Genomic DNA, 16,590 nt, shown 5'->3' on the forward strand with positions numbered 1-16,590 from the left:
CAGCTCCAGGCACCCTTGTTCACTCTCAAAACTTGCCTTAGAAGGAGAGGTAGGCACCATCCAATCAAAAAGGCTCTGACATACCCTACCTTTGTCATTCTGGCATTGAAATAACTTTTAAGTGATTTTTCTAATTTTTCCTGCATTTTTAAAGCCAAGAGTCTCTAAAGTGGGATGCATGCTTACCAGGGGTGTGGTAAGAAAATATTAGAACCTCTAAATATTTCTAAATATGTGAGAAATATCACACTGAGTCCACACTGAGGCATCCTAAAGTGAAATTGGGAAGTCTTATCCTCAGCCACATCATGAGGATTAAAAAGGTCATCTAATCAGATCTGATAAGAAATGAGGCAAAAATCCAAAAAGTCAAGGAAACAATTGGGGATGTAAATTGAGATCCAATCTCATTAAGCATGACCCTCATGCTAACTATATTAGCCAGTGATTGTGATGCAGAACTCTAGTTAGCAGATACATAACCAAAGGCCTAGACTCTGTGTTAAATGATTGAAAATGTTTGTGAATGTATATATTTTTAAGTTAAATAAAATGTTTAAGATAGTACATGTCATTTTTTTAAAGATTGTCTGCTCTAACTTCTTTTATTGAATAACCAACCCTCAGTCCTGATTACATTGGATATGAGGATTTCTACTGTGTTTTGCAGAGTTTCATTTGCTGGTTTATTATAAAAATAATTTTGCAAAACTTGGGGTTAAACAATGTTAAAAGTTTCCTTTACTCCAGGCCCTCTCAGAGCCTTTACCCTCCTATGGTATATTGTATATGGTATATTGTAAGTCTCCAGGAGAGAGAGAGAGAGAGAGTATATAATGTTTTTCGAATTTAGTTGACCAAAGAACCCCTTTTCTCCCTGGGGACCTGCCATAAAAGAACCTGGTTAAAGGTATCCAACTTCTTGTCTGAGAAATTTCTGAACTATATATACATAAGCGCTACCTTTACAAGGCTGAGACTTAGAAAAAGTGCTTTAAAAACTTTAGATATGTGAACTTCCGAGCATGCTCATTCTTGGATTTTCTCTTCCAACTGTGCTGGGACAATTGTACAATGTTTATGTACCTTTATTGTCCTAAAGGCAATGTTTAATGTCCATTATGTACCTTTTTGTCCTAAAGCTGGGAAAAAGAATGGCATGTTTGTGTGCTATTGTGAGTGATCCAGAAGAGAAGAGAGAAGTAATGAGAGAGGAGAAAGTAGAGAGAATTTTCAGGACACTGACCTTGAGTAGGCTTGAGGGCATATCCCCCCCTTTATTGTCTTTATTATAGCTTTTCTTAAAGAAAAGATAGTTCTTTTTTCTTATTCTTTTTTTTTTTGCGTGGGAAGGCACTGGGAATTGAACCCCGGTCTCTGGCATGCAGGCAAGAATTCTGCCCCTGAGCCACCATCGCACCGCAGAAAGATAGTGTTTTATGTTCACTGCCATGTGCTTTGCATTTTTCACGTAACAATCTATGGTACTTTCATCTCAGAACATCGAAAATGTCCTCTTTCTTTTTTAACAGTTGCATGTAACTCCACTGTTGGGATATGCCACAGTTTAAATAACTAGACCCTTAAAGGTGGACACTTGTGTGGTTTTTAGTCTCTTGCTGTCATAAACAATGCCACTCTGAATAACCTAGGATAAGCCTCATTTATATGTGTTGGTACTGTTGCCTGCTTCAGTGCAGGAGCCAAAATTCACAGTCAGTCAGGACTTGGTATTCTAATCCATGACTCCTTCAAATTTCCTCCCCTTTGTAAAATTAGTTCTATATTCAAATTAATTTTGCCCTGTCACACCAGGAATATACAAAAACAGATAAATATAGTAGCTCTTCATTTGTTTCTGATATCTGTTAATATCAGAAACAAATAATTATTCAGTCAAAAGAATTGATGTAATGAAGGGCCAATGATAACATTTGATTGAGAGTTTTCAGTTATTTTGTTCACTGGACTTCAGAGGCACTTTTCCAAATCTTCTAATTAGGAATCTTGTTAAAGATCTCCCCCCCTCAAAAAAAACAGGGCGGGCCACGGTGGCTCAGCAGGCAGAGTTCTCACCTGCCTTGCCAGAGACCCAGGTTCGATTCCTGGTGCCTGCCCATGCGGAAAAAAAAAAATCTTCCTTATCTCCGAGCTTCAGGGGGTCCTGGGTCGTCAACCACCTCCTCACCTCTCTCACCCCATGCGTTGTTAGTGATATATTTGAATATGATGGAGTACGTCCAATGATGTGTCTCAGAGAGTTACCATTTCATAGTCAGTAATGGTTGTCATGTCTCATGATACTAGTTTTGGTGTGTTTCTCCCCCTAGAGCTGTGGAAACACCAAGTTATGAAAGAAAATTTTTCAGTCATAAGACCACAGATAGTTGAAAAATTTATACAGAGATTAATGGAGAATTATCAAGATGGTGAGCTAGAGGTATGTATTGAAAATTAGACATTTTGACTTTTTAAATCATAAACCCAAATAAAAGAAGACTTTCTCCTTTCACAGATATCTACTAATATTTCCCTTTTCTCCTAGAATGATGATATAAATACTGAGGCTAAACCTCAAATAGTAATCATTTGTTATCATTTATCTTTTGGAAAAAGACTGATTTCTGGTAAAGATGGAAATAACTGAAACGTACATGCCTGCCAGCTGATTTCAGATTTGGTACAATTTTTAAAGTGATCTTGGGGTTTGTTTAGGTATGAGTTCATGTTTAGCAATATTTCTTCCTTCCTTCCTTCCTTCCTTCCTTCCTCCCTCCCTCCCTCCCTCCCTCCCTTCCTTCCTTTTGTATGCTGTATGGTGGGGATCACATTTCATTGTTTTTCCATGTGAGTATTCTGTTATTGCAGCACCATTTGTTGAATTTTTGTTCATTGTTTGGGTTTTTGTTTGTTTGGGAAGTGCATGGTCTGGGACTTGAACCCGGGTCTCCTACATGGCAGGCAAGAATTCTATCACTGAATTACTCTTGCATCATCCTGTTTTTTTTAATATAGAAAATTTCAAAAAAGAAAATCAAAATAGTCTTAGTACTATAGAAAACATCCCTAGAAAACATTTTTTAGAAAAGAATATTCAATAGGAAAAAAATTTGTAGACCAGAAAAGTAAAATTTTCTCCCTTCCTCCCCCCACCTTCCCCAATCTCCTGTCCACAAAGGAAACAGCATGAACAATTTTTTTTCATTTCAGAAAAATGTTTGAATCCATAACAATTCTACATGACGTATATATAATAATAGTATATATTTAATACACACACACATAAGCAGTTGTTGAAATTTTGAAAGTTTACTTTGGCAAGAAGTGCCTTGCTAAATCAAAAGAATCAGCTGAAAAGGCAGGATAAGAGAGTGTTATGTGGGTATTTTGCCATAACAGAGCTTTTAGGATCATTAATAAATTAAACATAAATGCATTAGGTAGATATGAATCCGGTTTCCTTTGAAATCCAACCTTTTTTAAAAAGCCTGGCTTAACAAAATGTGCTCAATTTCTTAAAATAATGATTCCCCCAAATTTACATACAGCTCAAGGTCCTTCAAATATGCCTCATCTTATAATGAACACTTTGGTTCTTCATCATGAGAAAGAGAATTCACAGACTGTGTTAGGGATATATTTTTCCTTAGAACTTTATGATTGACACGTATTTGCTTTAAATTATACACAAAATGTGGTACTGTGTATTTTGTTGAGGTAATGAAGTAGTTCTGTCCTTGAGGTTTTGTTCTTTTGGGGTTCCTGCAGATCAGAGGTTCCCAGTTAGAGGAACAGAGGTGATTATGCTCAGAAAAATATTTGAATAAAACAGTTTTGTGGCTGTAGATCTGCTCTTCCCCTACCTATATACCTCATTTCAGCATTGAGGTGTGTGTGTGGGGGGGGGGGGGTCCTGTAGAAAGGAAAGCTGGGCATTAGTAGGCAGATCAAACCCCTATCAGATACAGCCAAAATGTGGGGCATGCTGACAAGTTGGTGTCGGTCTGCTTGTGTCTTAGAATCACAGGAACTTGGGATGCTGGCCCCCTCCGAAGTCCGTGTCTGGTGGTCTCCTAGCCTCTTCTGGATCATCTGCAGTGGCAGGGAACTTGCTCTCTTCCCCTCCTACACCCGTCCTGGGCAGCTCTTATTCCAGTCAGCTCTTGTTGAGGTGCATTTGGCCTCCATGCTCTCTCCACCATGCAGGGAATCTGTGGTTCTGACTCCGTAAAACAAGTCTTTAGCTGATGGAGAGCAGTTTAGTCAGAGAAGCTCTGTGAGGGTCATTGTTAGCTTGTGTGGAGCCTCTGTGCATATTACAAAACAGGACTTCTGGTAGTGTATTACAAATCCCCTTCCTCCAGACAGGGGTAACCCCAGCAAGGGCACGTGGATTGGAAAATTAAGCGGGGACTGGACTCCCCCTTCACCTGCTTGTCTCTGTGCAGAGCTCAGACTGCTCAGGATCTCAGCCCAGTTTTCTCTTCTTCCGACTAAACTGTCTCTGTTTCCTTCAGTCATCTTATATAGAGCACCCTCCTCTTCCTGGTCAGTCTCCTCTAAATTCAAGGTGGTCCAAGCAGCTAGGAATGCCCTGACCCTGGGTATGTGATTAACACCTGTGAGTGTATTGGGTTTGGGCAGCTACATCATGGCTGACTCATTGAACTAACAGTTCTCTGAAACCCATACATTGCATTCCGGCATTCTTTTGCTACCCTGTTATCTGGCTTTGTTGTTGTTTAATTTGGTCCACTCTTTGGACCCCTTGAGATTTTTTAAAACCTGGATTTTTGTCATCTAGTACATTTTCTCTATGTCCCAGGTTCTCTGCATCCTCCCCCATTCAGGTCATTAATAGGAAGGTATGATGAGACAGAACCAAGCCCAGTGCTGCCCACTCTAGGTCCCCTCCAGGCTGGCCATGTTCTTGGAGCAAAGTCTTTCTCTGGCCAGAAGCCCATTCACTTGTACTGTCACCCAACTCAGGATCTCTATTTGTCCACAAGGATAACATGAGAAACCTTCTCAGATGTCCAGCTGAAATCCAGGTATGCTTGCCTGCTGTATTTTCTGAAGGAAATAAGATTAATCTGACCTGACCATTTTTGAACCAATATTGGCTTCTAGGCATCTCTGCTTCCTTTTCCAAATTCTAGGAAACCAACCTTTGATAATCAGTTCAAGTATCTTGCTCAAATTTTATATCAAATACATTGGTCTGAGTTAGAGATTCTTTTGTAAATCAGAACTGTAATAGTCTATTCTATGGCTTCCAGAACCATTTCCATTCATATGTAATAAGTCATTCATTCATTCAGCAAGCATTTATAGATCTCCTATTATTTCCAGCCTTTGCCCTCAAAGAGCTTATGGAGACAGTTAGGTGAATCACCAATGTCAGGGAAGAGTCATTAAATGCTTTGATAGAGACATACATAGGATGCTATGTGAACTCAAAGAAAGGGGACCAAGCCAACTGCAAAGTATAATGGGAGATGATCAAGGAAGACTTCTTGGAGGAGTTGTTGTTTGAGCCAAGTCTTGAAGCACAAGTAGGAGTTGGCCAGATGAAGAGGGCCTGGGTCAAAAAGGCAGGGCAAACTAGCACAGTATAGTAAAGTGTTCAGAGAAGGACATCGGAAAGGTGGGTAGGACCAGATACTGAATGGTGTTTTGTGCAACCCATAGAAGTTTGGATATTATCCCAGAGTCAGCAGAAAGTCACTGAAGCATTTTGTCAGAGGGGGCAGGTATTTTAGAAATTTCATCAGAAAACCTTGTATAAGCCTGCTGTTAGACTAATTGCTATGAGGGATTGCAAAATGGAGAAAATATAGAAGCACAGTTTGCTCCCAGCAGGCTACAGGACCAGGCATTAGCTGTGATAAGTCCTGGCACCTGCCATGTTTCACCCCAGGTTCATTCTCCTGCAGAATCTGAGCAGCAGTCTGCAGCCCTTCCAACCAGCACCATCCATCATGGCTTAGGTTTAAATGTCAGAGATGGAATCATCCCAATGGAGGGCAGTGCTGCTTCCAAGGCAGAACTGGGGCCATGAATTTCACTCTGTGGTTGGGGGGATTTTTTAAGCATTCCAGGGACCTGCCTTGTAGCTGAAGCTAGCAGTTGAAGCCCCTTCACAGTACATTTTGACGCCATCATGCTGATACTTAAAATGACTCAGGAAGAAGCAGGGAGGTTGCCAGGGGTTGGAGGGTGAGTTCTAGAGCAGCTTTTAGGAAGCAGATTGTCCTGAGAGCCCACAGAAGGATTGAGCCAACAGAAAACACATGAGCAATAATCCAGCTACAGCACTCAGGTGGCTCCATAATCCACTGCAGAGCTCAGGTGGCTCCAAATGCTACTTCAGGAAGGCCTGAAGCAAATAGTCTGCAGAAACAGAATCCACCTGCAAAAGGGAGAGCTGGGGCGTGGTAGTCCCTTTATCTGTCCCTCTCCGTCGCCTGCTGTTCACGGCATCCTGTCTGTCCTCCTCAGACATGCCTCTCAGATATGAGCTCCCCTCCAGGCCCCCTGCGAAGGTGCTGTGACTGGGTCCAACCCCTCTCCCTGCCTTCAGACTCACCCGCTCTGTGCCATCCCCCTGAGCTGAACTTAGACCACCCTCCTAAGGCCTCAGCAGATCCATGCAGGGAAGGCAGCAACAAAATTTCTCTGGCCACTGGAAGATGCTCAAGGGGGCTTCTTGGCTATTCTCACCTCTTTGGTATAATGCAGACCCACCAAATTGTTCTTCACCGTTGCTGGAAAAAGATTGGGTTGGCAAAAAGGGGAATGGTGTGCTGTACGACAGAGGGCTGCTGTGGTTCAATTCTAGCATTTCTATTCATTTGCGAACATGTATCTGGGGTAGCTACTGTCAAGTTGGGCTGAGATGCATGCCTGGTGCTGAAGTACTTTTGGAGGCCTGTTGGCACTCCTGTGCCCAGGCACTGCTGCCCCAGGACAGCCAGCGGTGGGTCACTCTGACTGTCTCTGAGCATGGGGTATGGCCCAGCTGGGTAAAGTCACTGGTCATACCGTACTGGCCTTTAATGCAGTCTCATGCCATCCCACAGCTTCATTGTGATTGCGCCAGGAAGCATTTCCCTTGTCATTACTAAACCTTTTAGCCTTGGCCCTTTCACCTTAAAGAAGTCAAGGTTCAGGGGATAGATGTTGAGTTCCCTCTGCCTTGGTGTTAGCAGCTAAACTCTGGCTGCCCTGGAGCCCATTTTCCAAGGGGCAGGTGGGGGCAAGAAGTGCAAGAGAGGCAGGACAGACTGAGCTCACCCCCACTCCACTGAGCGGTCCCCCTGAGAGGGCCCTAGTGAGTGAGTGGCGGACGGGGTTGGCTCTGGAGGGAAAGCATGGGGTAAGGGCTCCTTCCTCTAGCTGCCTGGCTACTGCCCAGAATGCTCAGGGCAACCCTGTCCATCCTGTTGTCATCTGCTAATTCCGCTGTGCAGACCTTGAGTGCATCCTGCCAAGCCCAAATGGTTGACGATTTTTTAAAAACTTTAATATCTCTTGATTGTTTATATATTTTATGATTATATTGTATTAGAAAATAGAAACATGATGTGTTACGAAATGCATTCCTAATCTTACCACTGATTTATTACCATTATTGTCATTTTGATGTATTTCCTTCCAAATTTTTTTTATAAATATAGCTCTTTTCCTATTCGTGTACTTTTCCTTTTGTACAAAATAAGGTTATTCTGTATGACCTTTTTTGGTATTGTGCTTTTTTTTTTCACTTGACTTTATGTTATAAACGTCTCTTTCCTTTTCAGTAAACATGTAACCACAGCCTGATTTTGGGTGACTGTTTAGTATTTCATGTTTGGGTGGGTAAGAATGGATTCATTCTTGTATTTTTAAAAATACTTTTATTGACAAGTCTTAACATACAAGCATTCTTAACATAAAAGCATTCCATACGTGGCATACAATCAGTGGCTTACAATATCATCATATAGTTATGTATTCATCACTATGATCATTTTTCAGGACATTTGCTTCACTCTAGAAAAAGAAAAAAGAAAAATCTCATACATGCCATACCCCCTACTCCTCCCTCTCATTGACCACCAGTATTTCCATCTACCCAATTTATTTGAACTTTTTTTTCCCTATTATCTGTTTATTTTTTTATCCATATTTTTTACTCATCTGTCCATACTCTGGATAAAAGGAGCATCAGACACAAGGTTTTCACAATCACCCAGTCACATTGTAAAATCTCTATCATTATTCAATCATATTCTGAAACAAGGCTTTTGGAATGCAGCTCAACAGTTTCAGGTACTTCCCTCTAGCCACTCCAGTACACCATAAACTAAAAAAGGGGATATCTATATAATGCATAAGAATAACCTCCAGGATAATCTCTCGACCCCATTTGAAATCTCTCAGCCACTGAAACATTGGTCTCATTTCTCTCTTCCCCCTTTTGGTCAGGAAGATTTCCTCAATACCTTCATGTTCATCCCTGCTCATCCTGGGATTTCTGTCCCACATTGTCTGGGAGATTTATAGCCCTGGGAGTCATGTCCCACACAGTGGGGAGGGTAGTGGGTTCACCTGCCAAGTTGGCTTAGAGGGAGACGCCACATCTGAGCAACAAAAGAGCTTCTCTGGGGGTGAATCTTAGGCTTAATTCTAAGTAGGTTTAGCCTATCTTCTGCAGGAATAAATTTCGTAGGGGCAAACCCCAAGATCAAGGGCTCGTCCCATTGATTTGATTGTCTCCACTGTTTGCAAAAATATCAGAAATTCTCCAAATGGGGAAGTTGAATATTTCCTCCTTTTCCCCAGTGCCCCAAGGGGACCCTGCAAATACTTCTTTATTCACTGCCCAAATAACTCTGGAATATTTTGGGGCATCATACTAACCTGGACAAACCAACAAAGTCTCAAGATTCCATGTACTTATGGTGTTCAACTAAACTGACTGTACAAGTTAAGTTATGAAATACAGTACCCAAAATACAAGTTTTGCACCAAATCAAGATCTCTCCATTTGTTCTCACACAGAAATTGAAGTTTTAAAATATGGAAAATATGATCTTTAACCCTGTATTCTGATTTACCTTAGTCCTATCCAGATCAGCTTCATTCATATCTCTACTCAAAGTCAGATTCCTTTTTCAACTTTTTGATCAGTTCCTGTATGGGGTACTGCTGACTTCATAGCTTCAGAGCTATAATGCTGAGTCTCAGGTGTTACATGAATATCTGAAGTTTCTGGGAATAACCAGTTTATAAACAAACAGCTTGATACCCCGAATTAAGAAATAACAGTTTCAACTCATAAATATATGTGACTGCTCTAAGAGCTTACAATCTAGGACCCTTTACAATAGGCCCCAACCTGATAACCCATGTTCATGACTTCAGTTCACCAAGTTTTTATATTATAGTTAGTCCATATGAGTGAGGCATGATAATATGTCTTTTTGTTTCTGACGTTTCATTCAACATATAATCCTTAAATTTCACTCACCTAGTAGCATGCCTCACAGCTTCATTCCTTCTTGTGGCTGGTCAGTAGTCTGTTGTATTACCTGTATTTTTGTGTATAATTTTTATTATTTCCTAAAGATAAATTCCTGGAAAAGGAGCTACTGGGTCAAGAGTCGTGATCATTTAAACATCTTTTCCTAAATCCTGCCCACTTATCCTCCAAAATGCCATCCCAATTCACCCTCTCATTGGCATTTGGCTAGCAGCCACTTTTTCTGTCCCCTCCTCAATACCAGGTTTCACCAGCATTTCCCATCTCTGCTACTTTGCCTCAATAACTTGCCTTAGGGAAGCCTAACTGAGTTTTCTCTGGAGGTTGATGGGGTCACTGAGGTTGTGCTGATTGGACAGTGTTCTGGGCCTGCCAGAAAATCAATTCAGAGCCAGTGAAACTGCCCCAGGCTGCAAGGGCAGCCTAACTTCTGCAGGAGACTGCCAGGGAGCCGAGCCTGCCTGACCCTGGGAGTGTCCCAGACCTAGCTTGTGTAAGGGTGGAGGCTAGTCTAGACCTGGCTTCCTAAGACTTCCAGATACACATACAGACATACTCACTGATACAGACACACAGACACACACAACAGATACAGTCACACAGGGAGAAATACAGACATGCAAACACACAGACATCCCCACAGATGCACACAGGCACACAACTCTCAGATACAGACACACAGAGAGAAAAAGAGAGATACACAACATATACACATACACAAACACAAACACAAACATGCCCATAGATGCACACAAAAACACATGGGTAACATGCCCACCCAGATCCCCTGCCTTCCTTCTGGGCCATGCTCCAGATACCTGAGGCCCAAGAATTTGATTTCAGGGCCTGCCCAGACATCTTCCCAGATGATCCTCCCCAAGGGCACCCGTGTTGAAGGCTGTGGATGGAATTTGAACATGTAGGTTTCACTGTGCACTCACAACATGGGGGGGCCTCACGGTATGGCCTGAGGCAGTGGAACAAGAACCAGGCTATCTTGCCCACACCTTTCAGCACACAACTTGGAGTAGTTCAAGAATTAAAAATTCAGATCTGGCCTTCCAGGTCATTTCTTTTTTTTTTAATGATCATTCCATTCTACATATATAATTGGTAATTCACAATATCATCACATAGTTGCATATTCATCATCATGATCATTTCTTAGAACATTTGCATCAATTCAGAAAAAGAAATAAAAAGACAACAGAAAAAAATTCATACATACCATACCCCTTACACTTCCCTTTCATTGATCACTAACATTTCAATCTAAATTTATTTTAACATTTATTCCCCCATTATTTATTTTTATTTCATATGTTTTACTCATCTGTCAATAAAGTAGATAAAAGAAGCACCAGACACAAGGTTTTCACAATCACACAGTCACATTGTGAAAGCTATATCATTATACAATCATCTTCAAGAAACATGGCTACTGGAACACAGCTCTACATTTTCATCCAGGTTCTCTCCAGCCTCTCCATTACATCTTGACTCACAAGGTGATGTCTATTTAATGCGTAAGAATGACCTCCAGGATAACCTCTTGACTCTATTTGGAATCTCTCAGCCATTGACACTTTGTCGAATTTCTCTCTTCCCTCTTTTGGTTGAGAAGATTTTCTCAATCCCTTGATGCTGGGTCTCAGCTCGTTCTAGGATTTCTGTTCCACGTTGCCAGGAAGGTCCACACCCCTGGGAGTCATGTCCCGTGTAGACGGGGGAGGGCAGTGAGTTTGCTTGCTGTGTGGGCTGGAGAGAGAGGCCACATCTGAGCAACAAATGAGGTTCTCTTGGGGGTGACTCTTGGGCTTAATTTTAAGTAGGCTTGACCTATCCCCTGTGGAGTTAAGTTTCATATGAACAAACCCCAAGACTGGGGGCTCAGCCTATAGCTTTGATTTTCCACACTGCTTGTGAGAATATCAAGAATTCAACTTGGGGAAGTTGAATTTTCCCCCTTTCTCACCATTCCCCAAAGGGGATTTTACAAATACTTTTTTATTCGCTTTTCAAATCACTCTGGGATTTATCAGGGCATCGCTCCTTCCAAGTCATTTTGAAGATCTATTTTTTTGAGGTGGAATAATTTAACATTTACTTTAATAGTTTGTTTGATTTATAACTTTTAAACATTTAAACTATTTAGACATGTGATATTTGTACTCTTGACCCTGGCCATGAAAATGTTAAGAGCAAACTTGTAAAAGATGCTTGGAAGGCTAGAGCTGTTGTCCTGGGACAGAGGAAAGGGTGGCAGATCTTTAAGGCACAGCCACATGTGCCCTGAGCTCTGGCATGGTGAAGCAGCCCCACTGGAGCTGCTAGGGATGATACCTCTACTTTTCAGATCACTTTCAGAAAAGACCACCTCGAGGACTGCCTGCTTTCCCTGGGTTGCAATGTCATGGCAAGAGAACGCAGCAATTTTGAGACCTATTCCATGTGCTACGAGCATCTATTGCAGCATGCGAGACACAGGCTTTGCCAAAAAGAGCAAGTATGTTCCCAAAGAGATGAGAAGTGCAAGTGGGAATGGGTGTAGTGGGGAAAGGAGCCACTGGAAGAGGAAAGTAAGGTTGAGTAGGGAATTTTTTCTTATGCAGGAATTGAGGGTAAATGGTATTCTAAACTACTCTTCACATTGACTCTTTTTCTTGGGCTCTGGTATTCTCTGCATCAAAGTTGATGGCCTCACCAACGCTGGACTGTGTGCTTTGAGGTGTCTAGTGGGAATTTTAAGAGATATGTCCCAAAGGGGCTGGGCCCCTGGAGAAGATACAGAACTGAAGTTCCCGCCCTCAGCAAACACAAGGCATAGTGAACTGTTCCTAGTCTAGTAAGAAACCAGGATCCTTTAACAAACTCTGTCTTCAAGATGAATATCATGTCATCTCCACTGATGAGATTTCCTTAAACTGAGACCCCATCAGCGGGATCTAAGAGTCACTGTTTTAGATTCTATATGTTTTTGAAAAGGGCTACATCAGAGGTTCAGTGTAATTTTAGTTTGTACCTAAGAAACGTCTGAAAGACTAGCCAAAAAAATCAAATGATGCATTCAAATATCAAATATTGAATCTTGGGATTTGCCTCCATTTTGGCTTATCCGCATAGCTGAGTCTTCGACATCATGTTGCTGCCTGGAAGTTCATGCTATCTTTTGATGTCGTGTTGGATGTCATGAAGTCCAATGGATGACAAGTACAGCCCTAGGTCCATGTGAGCTCCAAATGAGGCACCATCCATATAAATAGGAGTTGTCTGGAGCAGGTGTTACTAATTGGACCATAGTTGGAAGAGTAAAGGTTTGAGTTTGGTTATGAACTGCTTTCTCTTCCTCAGGAATTAGACATTGTAAGAAGAGGTCAGAATCTGCCTGCAGAAGATGTTGGTCAGGTAGGTCAGTTATTATTTAAAAAAGGTTCTCATCTCTGATTCTCAAATCCATCCTCTCAGAGTTAGCCAGAAGTGGGACTTCTTAATGTCATTTACTTTTGCCATGTTCAGAGGCAGTTTTTCCTGTCAATGAAGAGTCCCTACAAAAACACCCACAGTCAGTTGAGAAGTCATTTTTTTCTTGAGTTTTTGGTTGGTTTTGTTATTTTGCTGTTGTTCTTTTGTTTGAGTTTTTTCCCTTTGTTGTTGTTATATTGTATATTTTTTCTCCTTTGCTTTTGTATTTTGAAGCCCATTAAAACAGATTCCAAAGAAGAAAAGGTATTTGGATTGACGTGTCAGTGGAAGGCCAGTTTGGAGATGGAGGCTGTTTTAGTTTCCTTGCTGCTAAAGCAAATATCATGTGATGGGTTGGCTTAAATAATGGAATCTATTGGCTCACGACTTTGAGACTAGGAGAAGTACATATCAAGGCATCATCAAGGCAATGCCTTTTTCCTAAGACTGGCATTCTGGGGCTGGCTGCTGGCAATCCTTGGTCCTGGCTCCTCTGTCGCATGGCATCAGACTTGACAGCCTCTTCTGGCCTCTCCCTTCTCTTCTGCGTTCCATTGATTTTCAGCTTTTGACTGCTCCCTCTGTGGCTTTTTCTCTGTGTCTGAATTTCACTTTGTTTATAAAGGACTCCAGTAATAGGATTGAGACCCATCCTGATTGAGTTTGGACACACCTTAATTGAAGTAACCTCATCAGAAAGACCTACCTACAATGGGCTCACACCCTCAGTAATCAATTAAGAACTTGTTTTTCTGGGTACATAGCTCCAAATCACCACAGAGGCCATGACAATTGAAGTATTGTCCCCAACTTATGGTGCAAAAGTAGTGGCTCTTCTGGGGTCCTTCATGCAGCAACTACCTATTAAGTACCTACTATGTATCTTGCTCTGTTCTGGAAACTTTGAGCCAACTTTGGATTCCTTTGCCCACATTTGTGCAAAAGTATAGTTGCCTTTTCTTATTAGATTCAAAATAGAAGGGCAAATTCAACACTGATCTATACAGAACTATTTTATAGTTGCAGTTTGGAATTCCTAAATCATTTCTATTTTTTTAAAAAAAGATTTCTGCTCTTAGGTTGCAGATCTCAGCCACGATTTGATCATGGAAATCACTGCTTTGAGAGCCCGACTCACAGACGTAGATGAGGAGAATCTGAATCTCAGAAATAAGATCAGAAAAGAAGTCCAAGAAGAATATGAAGCGTTAGTCCAAGCTTTGTTTGTAACCTGTTTACACATAAAAGTGAGTGTCCTGTGTGGGCATTCTGGGCAGACCTGTGGTGAGCCGGGTATAACCAATTTCCACATCAGCCGTTCAGAGAGATCAATGACAAAATGGGCTTTGTAATACAGAGAGACTTTTTTTTTTTTTTTAGTGCAAATAGGTAAGAAATTTAGTATGTATACATGCAGAGAAAGTAACATGCAGCACTCTCACAAGTAAAGAAAGATGGAGGGCAAGAGGCAATAGGCAATATGGGGCCATTTGCTTTTATAGATTAGCTTTACTTATCCCCACTCCTCCGTCCTTGTTTGGGGCTCTTTCTTCTACCTTCCCCTCTCTGCAGGGTGGTGTGTAGTGGTAGACAGTGCATTTGGGTAGATTCATTGGTTCTATCCTTCTCTGTAGATGGCTCACTCAGGTGGGGTCATTTGGCTTTAGATGGGTTAGCTGTGGCTGGGTGTTTCCTGTAAGTAGGTAGCCCCTGGGCACAGTGTCTGTGCCAGACACAGGGCTTGCTGACCTTGACTAACCATCCTTGTTCAAGGGCTCCTTCACATGGTGTCACATATGACACCCTCTCCTGGCTTCTCCCTTCTCTTCTGCATTCCATTGACTTTCAGCTTTTGACTGCTCCCTCTGTGGCTTTTTCTCTGTGTCTGAATTTCACTCTATTTATAAAGGACTCCAGTAATAGGATTGAGACCCATCCTGATTGAGTTTGGACACACCTTAATTGAAGTAACCTCATCAGAAAGTCCTACCTACAATGGGTTCACACCCTCAGTAATTGATTTAGAACTTGTTTTCTCTCTCCCCTCTCTCCCTGTTCTAGTGTGCCTCCAATTCCCCCTCAGGGAGTTCTCGCCCCTTAATCTTAAGGGGTGCTCAGGGCTGGTGGTCTGTCTTCTGTATCTGCTTCTGGCTTGTCAGAAGGCATAGGCCCTGGCTTGATGGGGTGTAGAAATCTCTGGCTCTCTCATTTTAAGTTGAGAGGGGAGGAATCCAGAGGGTTGGTTGGAAGGGCTGAAAACCCTTGCATAGGCTCTGGTTTGGTGTGAAAGACTTATAGTCTGGAAGAAATAAACTTAGTGAAAAGCTTAAAAAATGCAAGAGCCAATTATTAGCAAGAAGAAAGAAGTGATCAAGCCTAGGAGCAGCATTAGTAAAGTGAGACTGGGGAGGAGAAAAAGAAATGACCATCTTTCAGGTCCAAGAGTGAATCTTAGCTGGGTGCTTATTCCTGCTTAACTAGGGAATAAGTGGGTGCATGTGCTAAGTTAAGGGATATAGAAATGAGACTTAGAAGGGGCTTGATTGAGCTTTGGCACAAAGAGACTCTTGAGCCCAAGAATTCTCCAGCCTTAAGCTTTTGCTGCAGAAAGACAGTCAGCAGTGGGTTGTCATTATTTTTATCATGATAGACACTGAATTTTAGATAATTTAGATTAATTTAGGTGTTTGTTACTTTTCAGGCTCTGTTATCAGTTACCATTGTCATCATCTGATTGCTGTTGGGGTTGGGAGTCTGCTGCTCCAAGGCCCCAACAGTTTAAATTTCACTCTGTTAATAAAGGACTCCAGTAATAGGATTACTGCTTTTTGCCTGCTGAAAGTAACTATGCAAAAGCGCGAGTATGCCTGGGACCAGGACAGACCCCAGAGGAGGTGGCAGCAAATATCTCCTGAGAACCTGCTGGGCAGATTCAGAATTTGAATTGGCTTTCAAAGATTTTTCCAACTCTCAAAATCATGCCAGTCTCTCTCTCACATCCATTATCAGGAGCTGCTGACCTGTCACTGAAGATCCATCCCCCAAGTTCAACACTAACTCCTGCAATGCTCCCTCCTTTTTGCTGTTGGAGGCACTGCAAAGCTAGCTCCATTTGGGTCGCCACTTCCTGTTTCTCCCTGGTAATTCCATTCTGAATTACCTGGGTCATCATGGTGACAAGAGTTCCCGCTGATGCTCTGCCTGAGCCTGGTCATTCCAGAATTGGAGATCTCCTTCTTACTTTAGAAGGGGCCTCAAATACTTACAAAGATGAAAGGGTCAAAACTAAAAGGCTGGGTCTGGTGCTGAGGAGAGGGGTGGGTAAACCCTGAACACTGGAATTGCTGAGAGACTTTTCCAGTGTGAAATGATTAGAGAATTTCTTAAATTATTTTGAGCTTCTGCCAGATCCCTGAACAAAAAGTATACTCTCTACTTCTCCCAAGCTAAAATAGTTCCTCCAAGTCCCCCAACACAGGGAATCCCCATTCTACCCCAGGGTTGGGAAGCTTTAGCTATGAGGCCAGCAGCCAGGCTTCTGCCATGGACTCCCAGCTGGCACTTCTCCCCTACCTTCCTCTCTGGGAATGTTTCAGAGAGGA

The 16,590-nt window shown here is 42.0% G+C and overlaps 1 protein-coding gene across 2 annotated transcripts in view; it reads left to right on the forward strand.

Moving 5' to 3' along the window:
* The window catches only part of LOC143685039 (uncharacterized), a 193,607-nt gene that overhangs the window by 164,035 nt on the left and 12,982 nt on the right, over positions 1–16,590 (forward strand). For both annotated transcript variants that reach the window (XM_077162579.1, XM_077162580.1), the window contains exons 36-39: positions 2,331–2,440; positions 11,883–12,032; positions 12,878–12,931; positions 14,068–14,235. In XM_077162579.1, coding sequence (XP_077018694.1) covers positions 2,331–2,440; positions 11,883–12,032; positions 12,878–12,931; positions 14,068–14,235 — 482 coding nt within the window. The remainder of the gene's footprint in view (positions 1–2,330; positions 2,441–11,882; positions 12,033–12,877; positions 12,932–14,067; positions 14,236–16,590) is intronic.

Source organism: Tamandua tetradactyla, chromosome 5, assembly GCF_023851605.1.
Source record: "Tamandua tetradactyla isolate mTamTet1 chromosome 5, mTamTet1.pri, whole genome shotgun sequence".
Classification (NCBI taxonomy): Eukaryota; Metazoa; Chordata; class Mammalia; order Pilosa; family Myrmecophagidae; genus Tamandua; species Tamandua tetradactyla.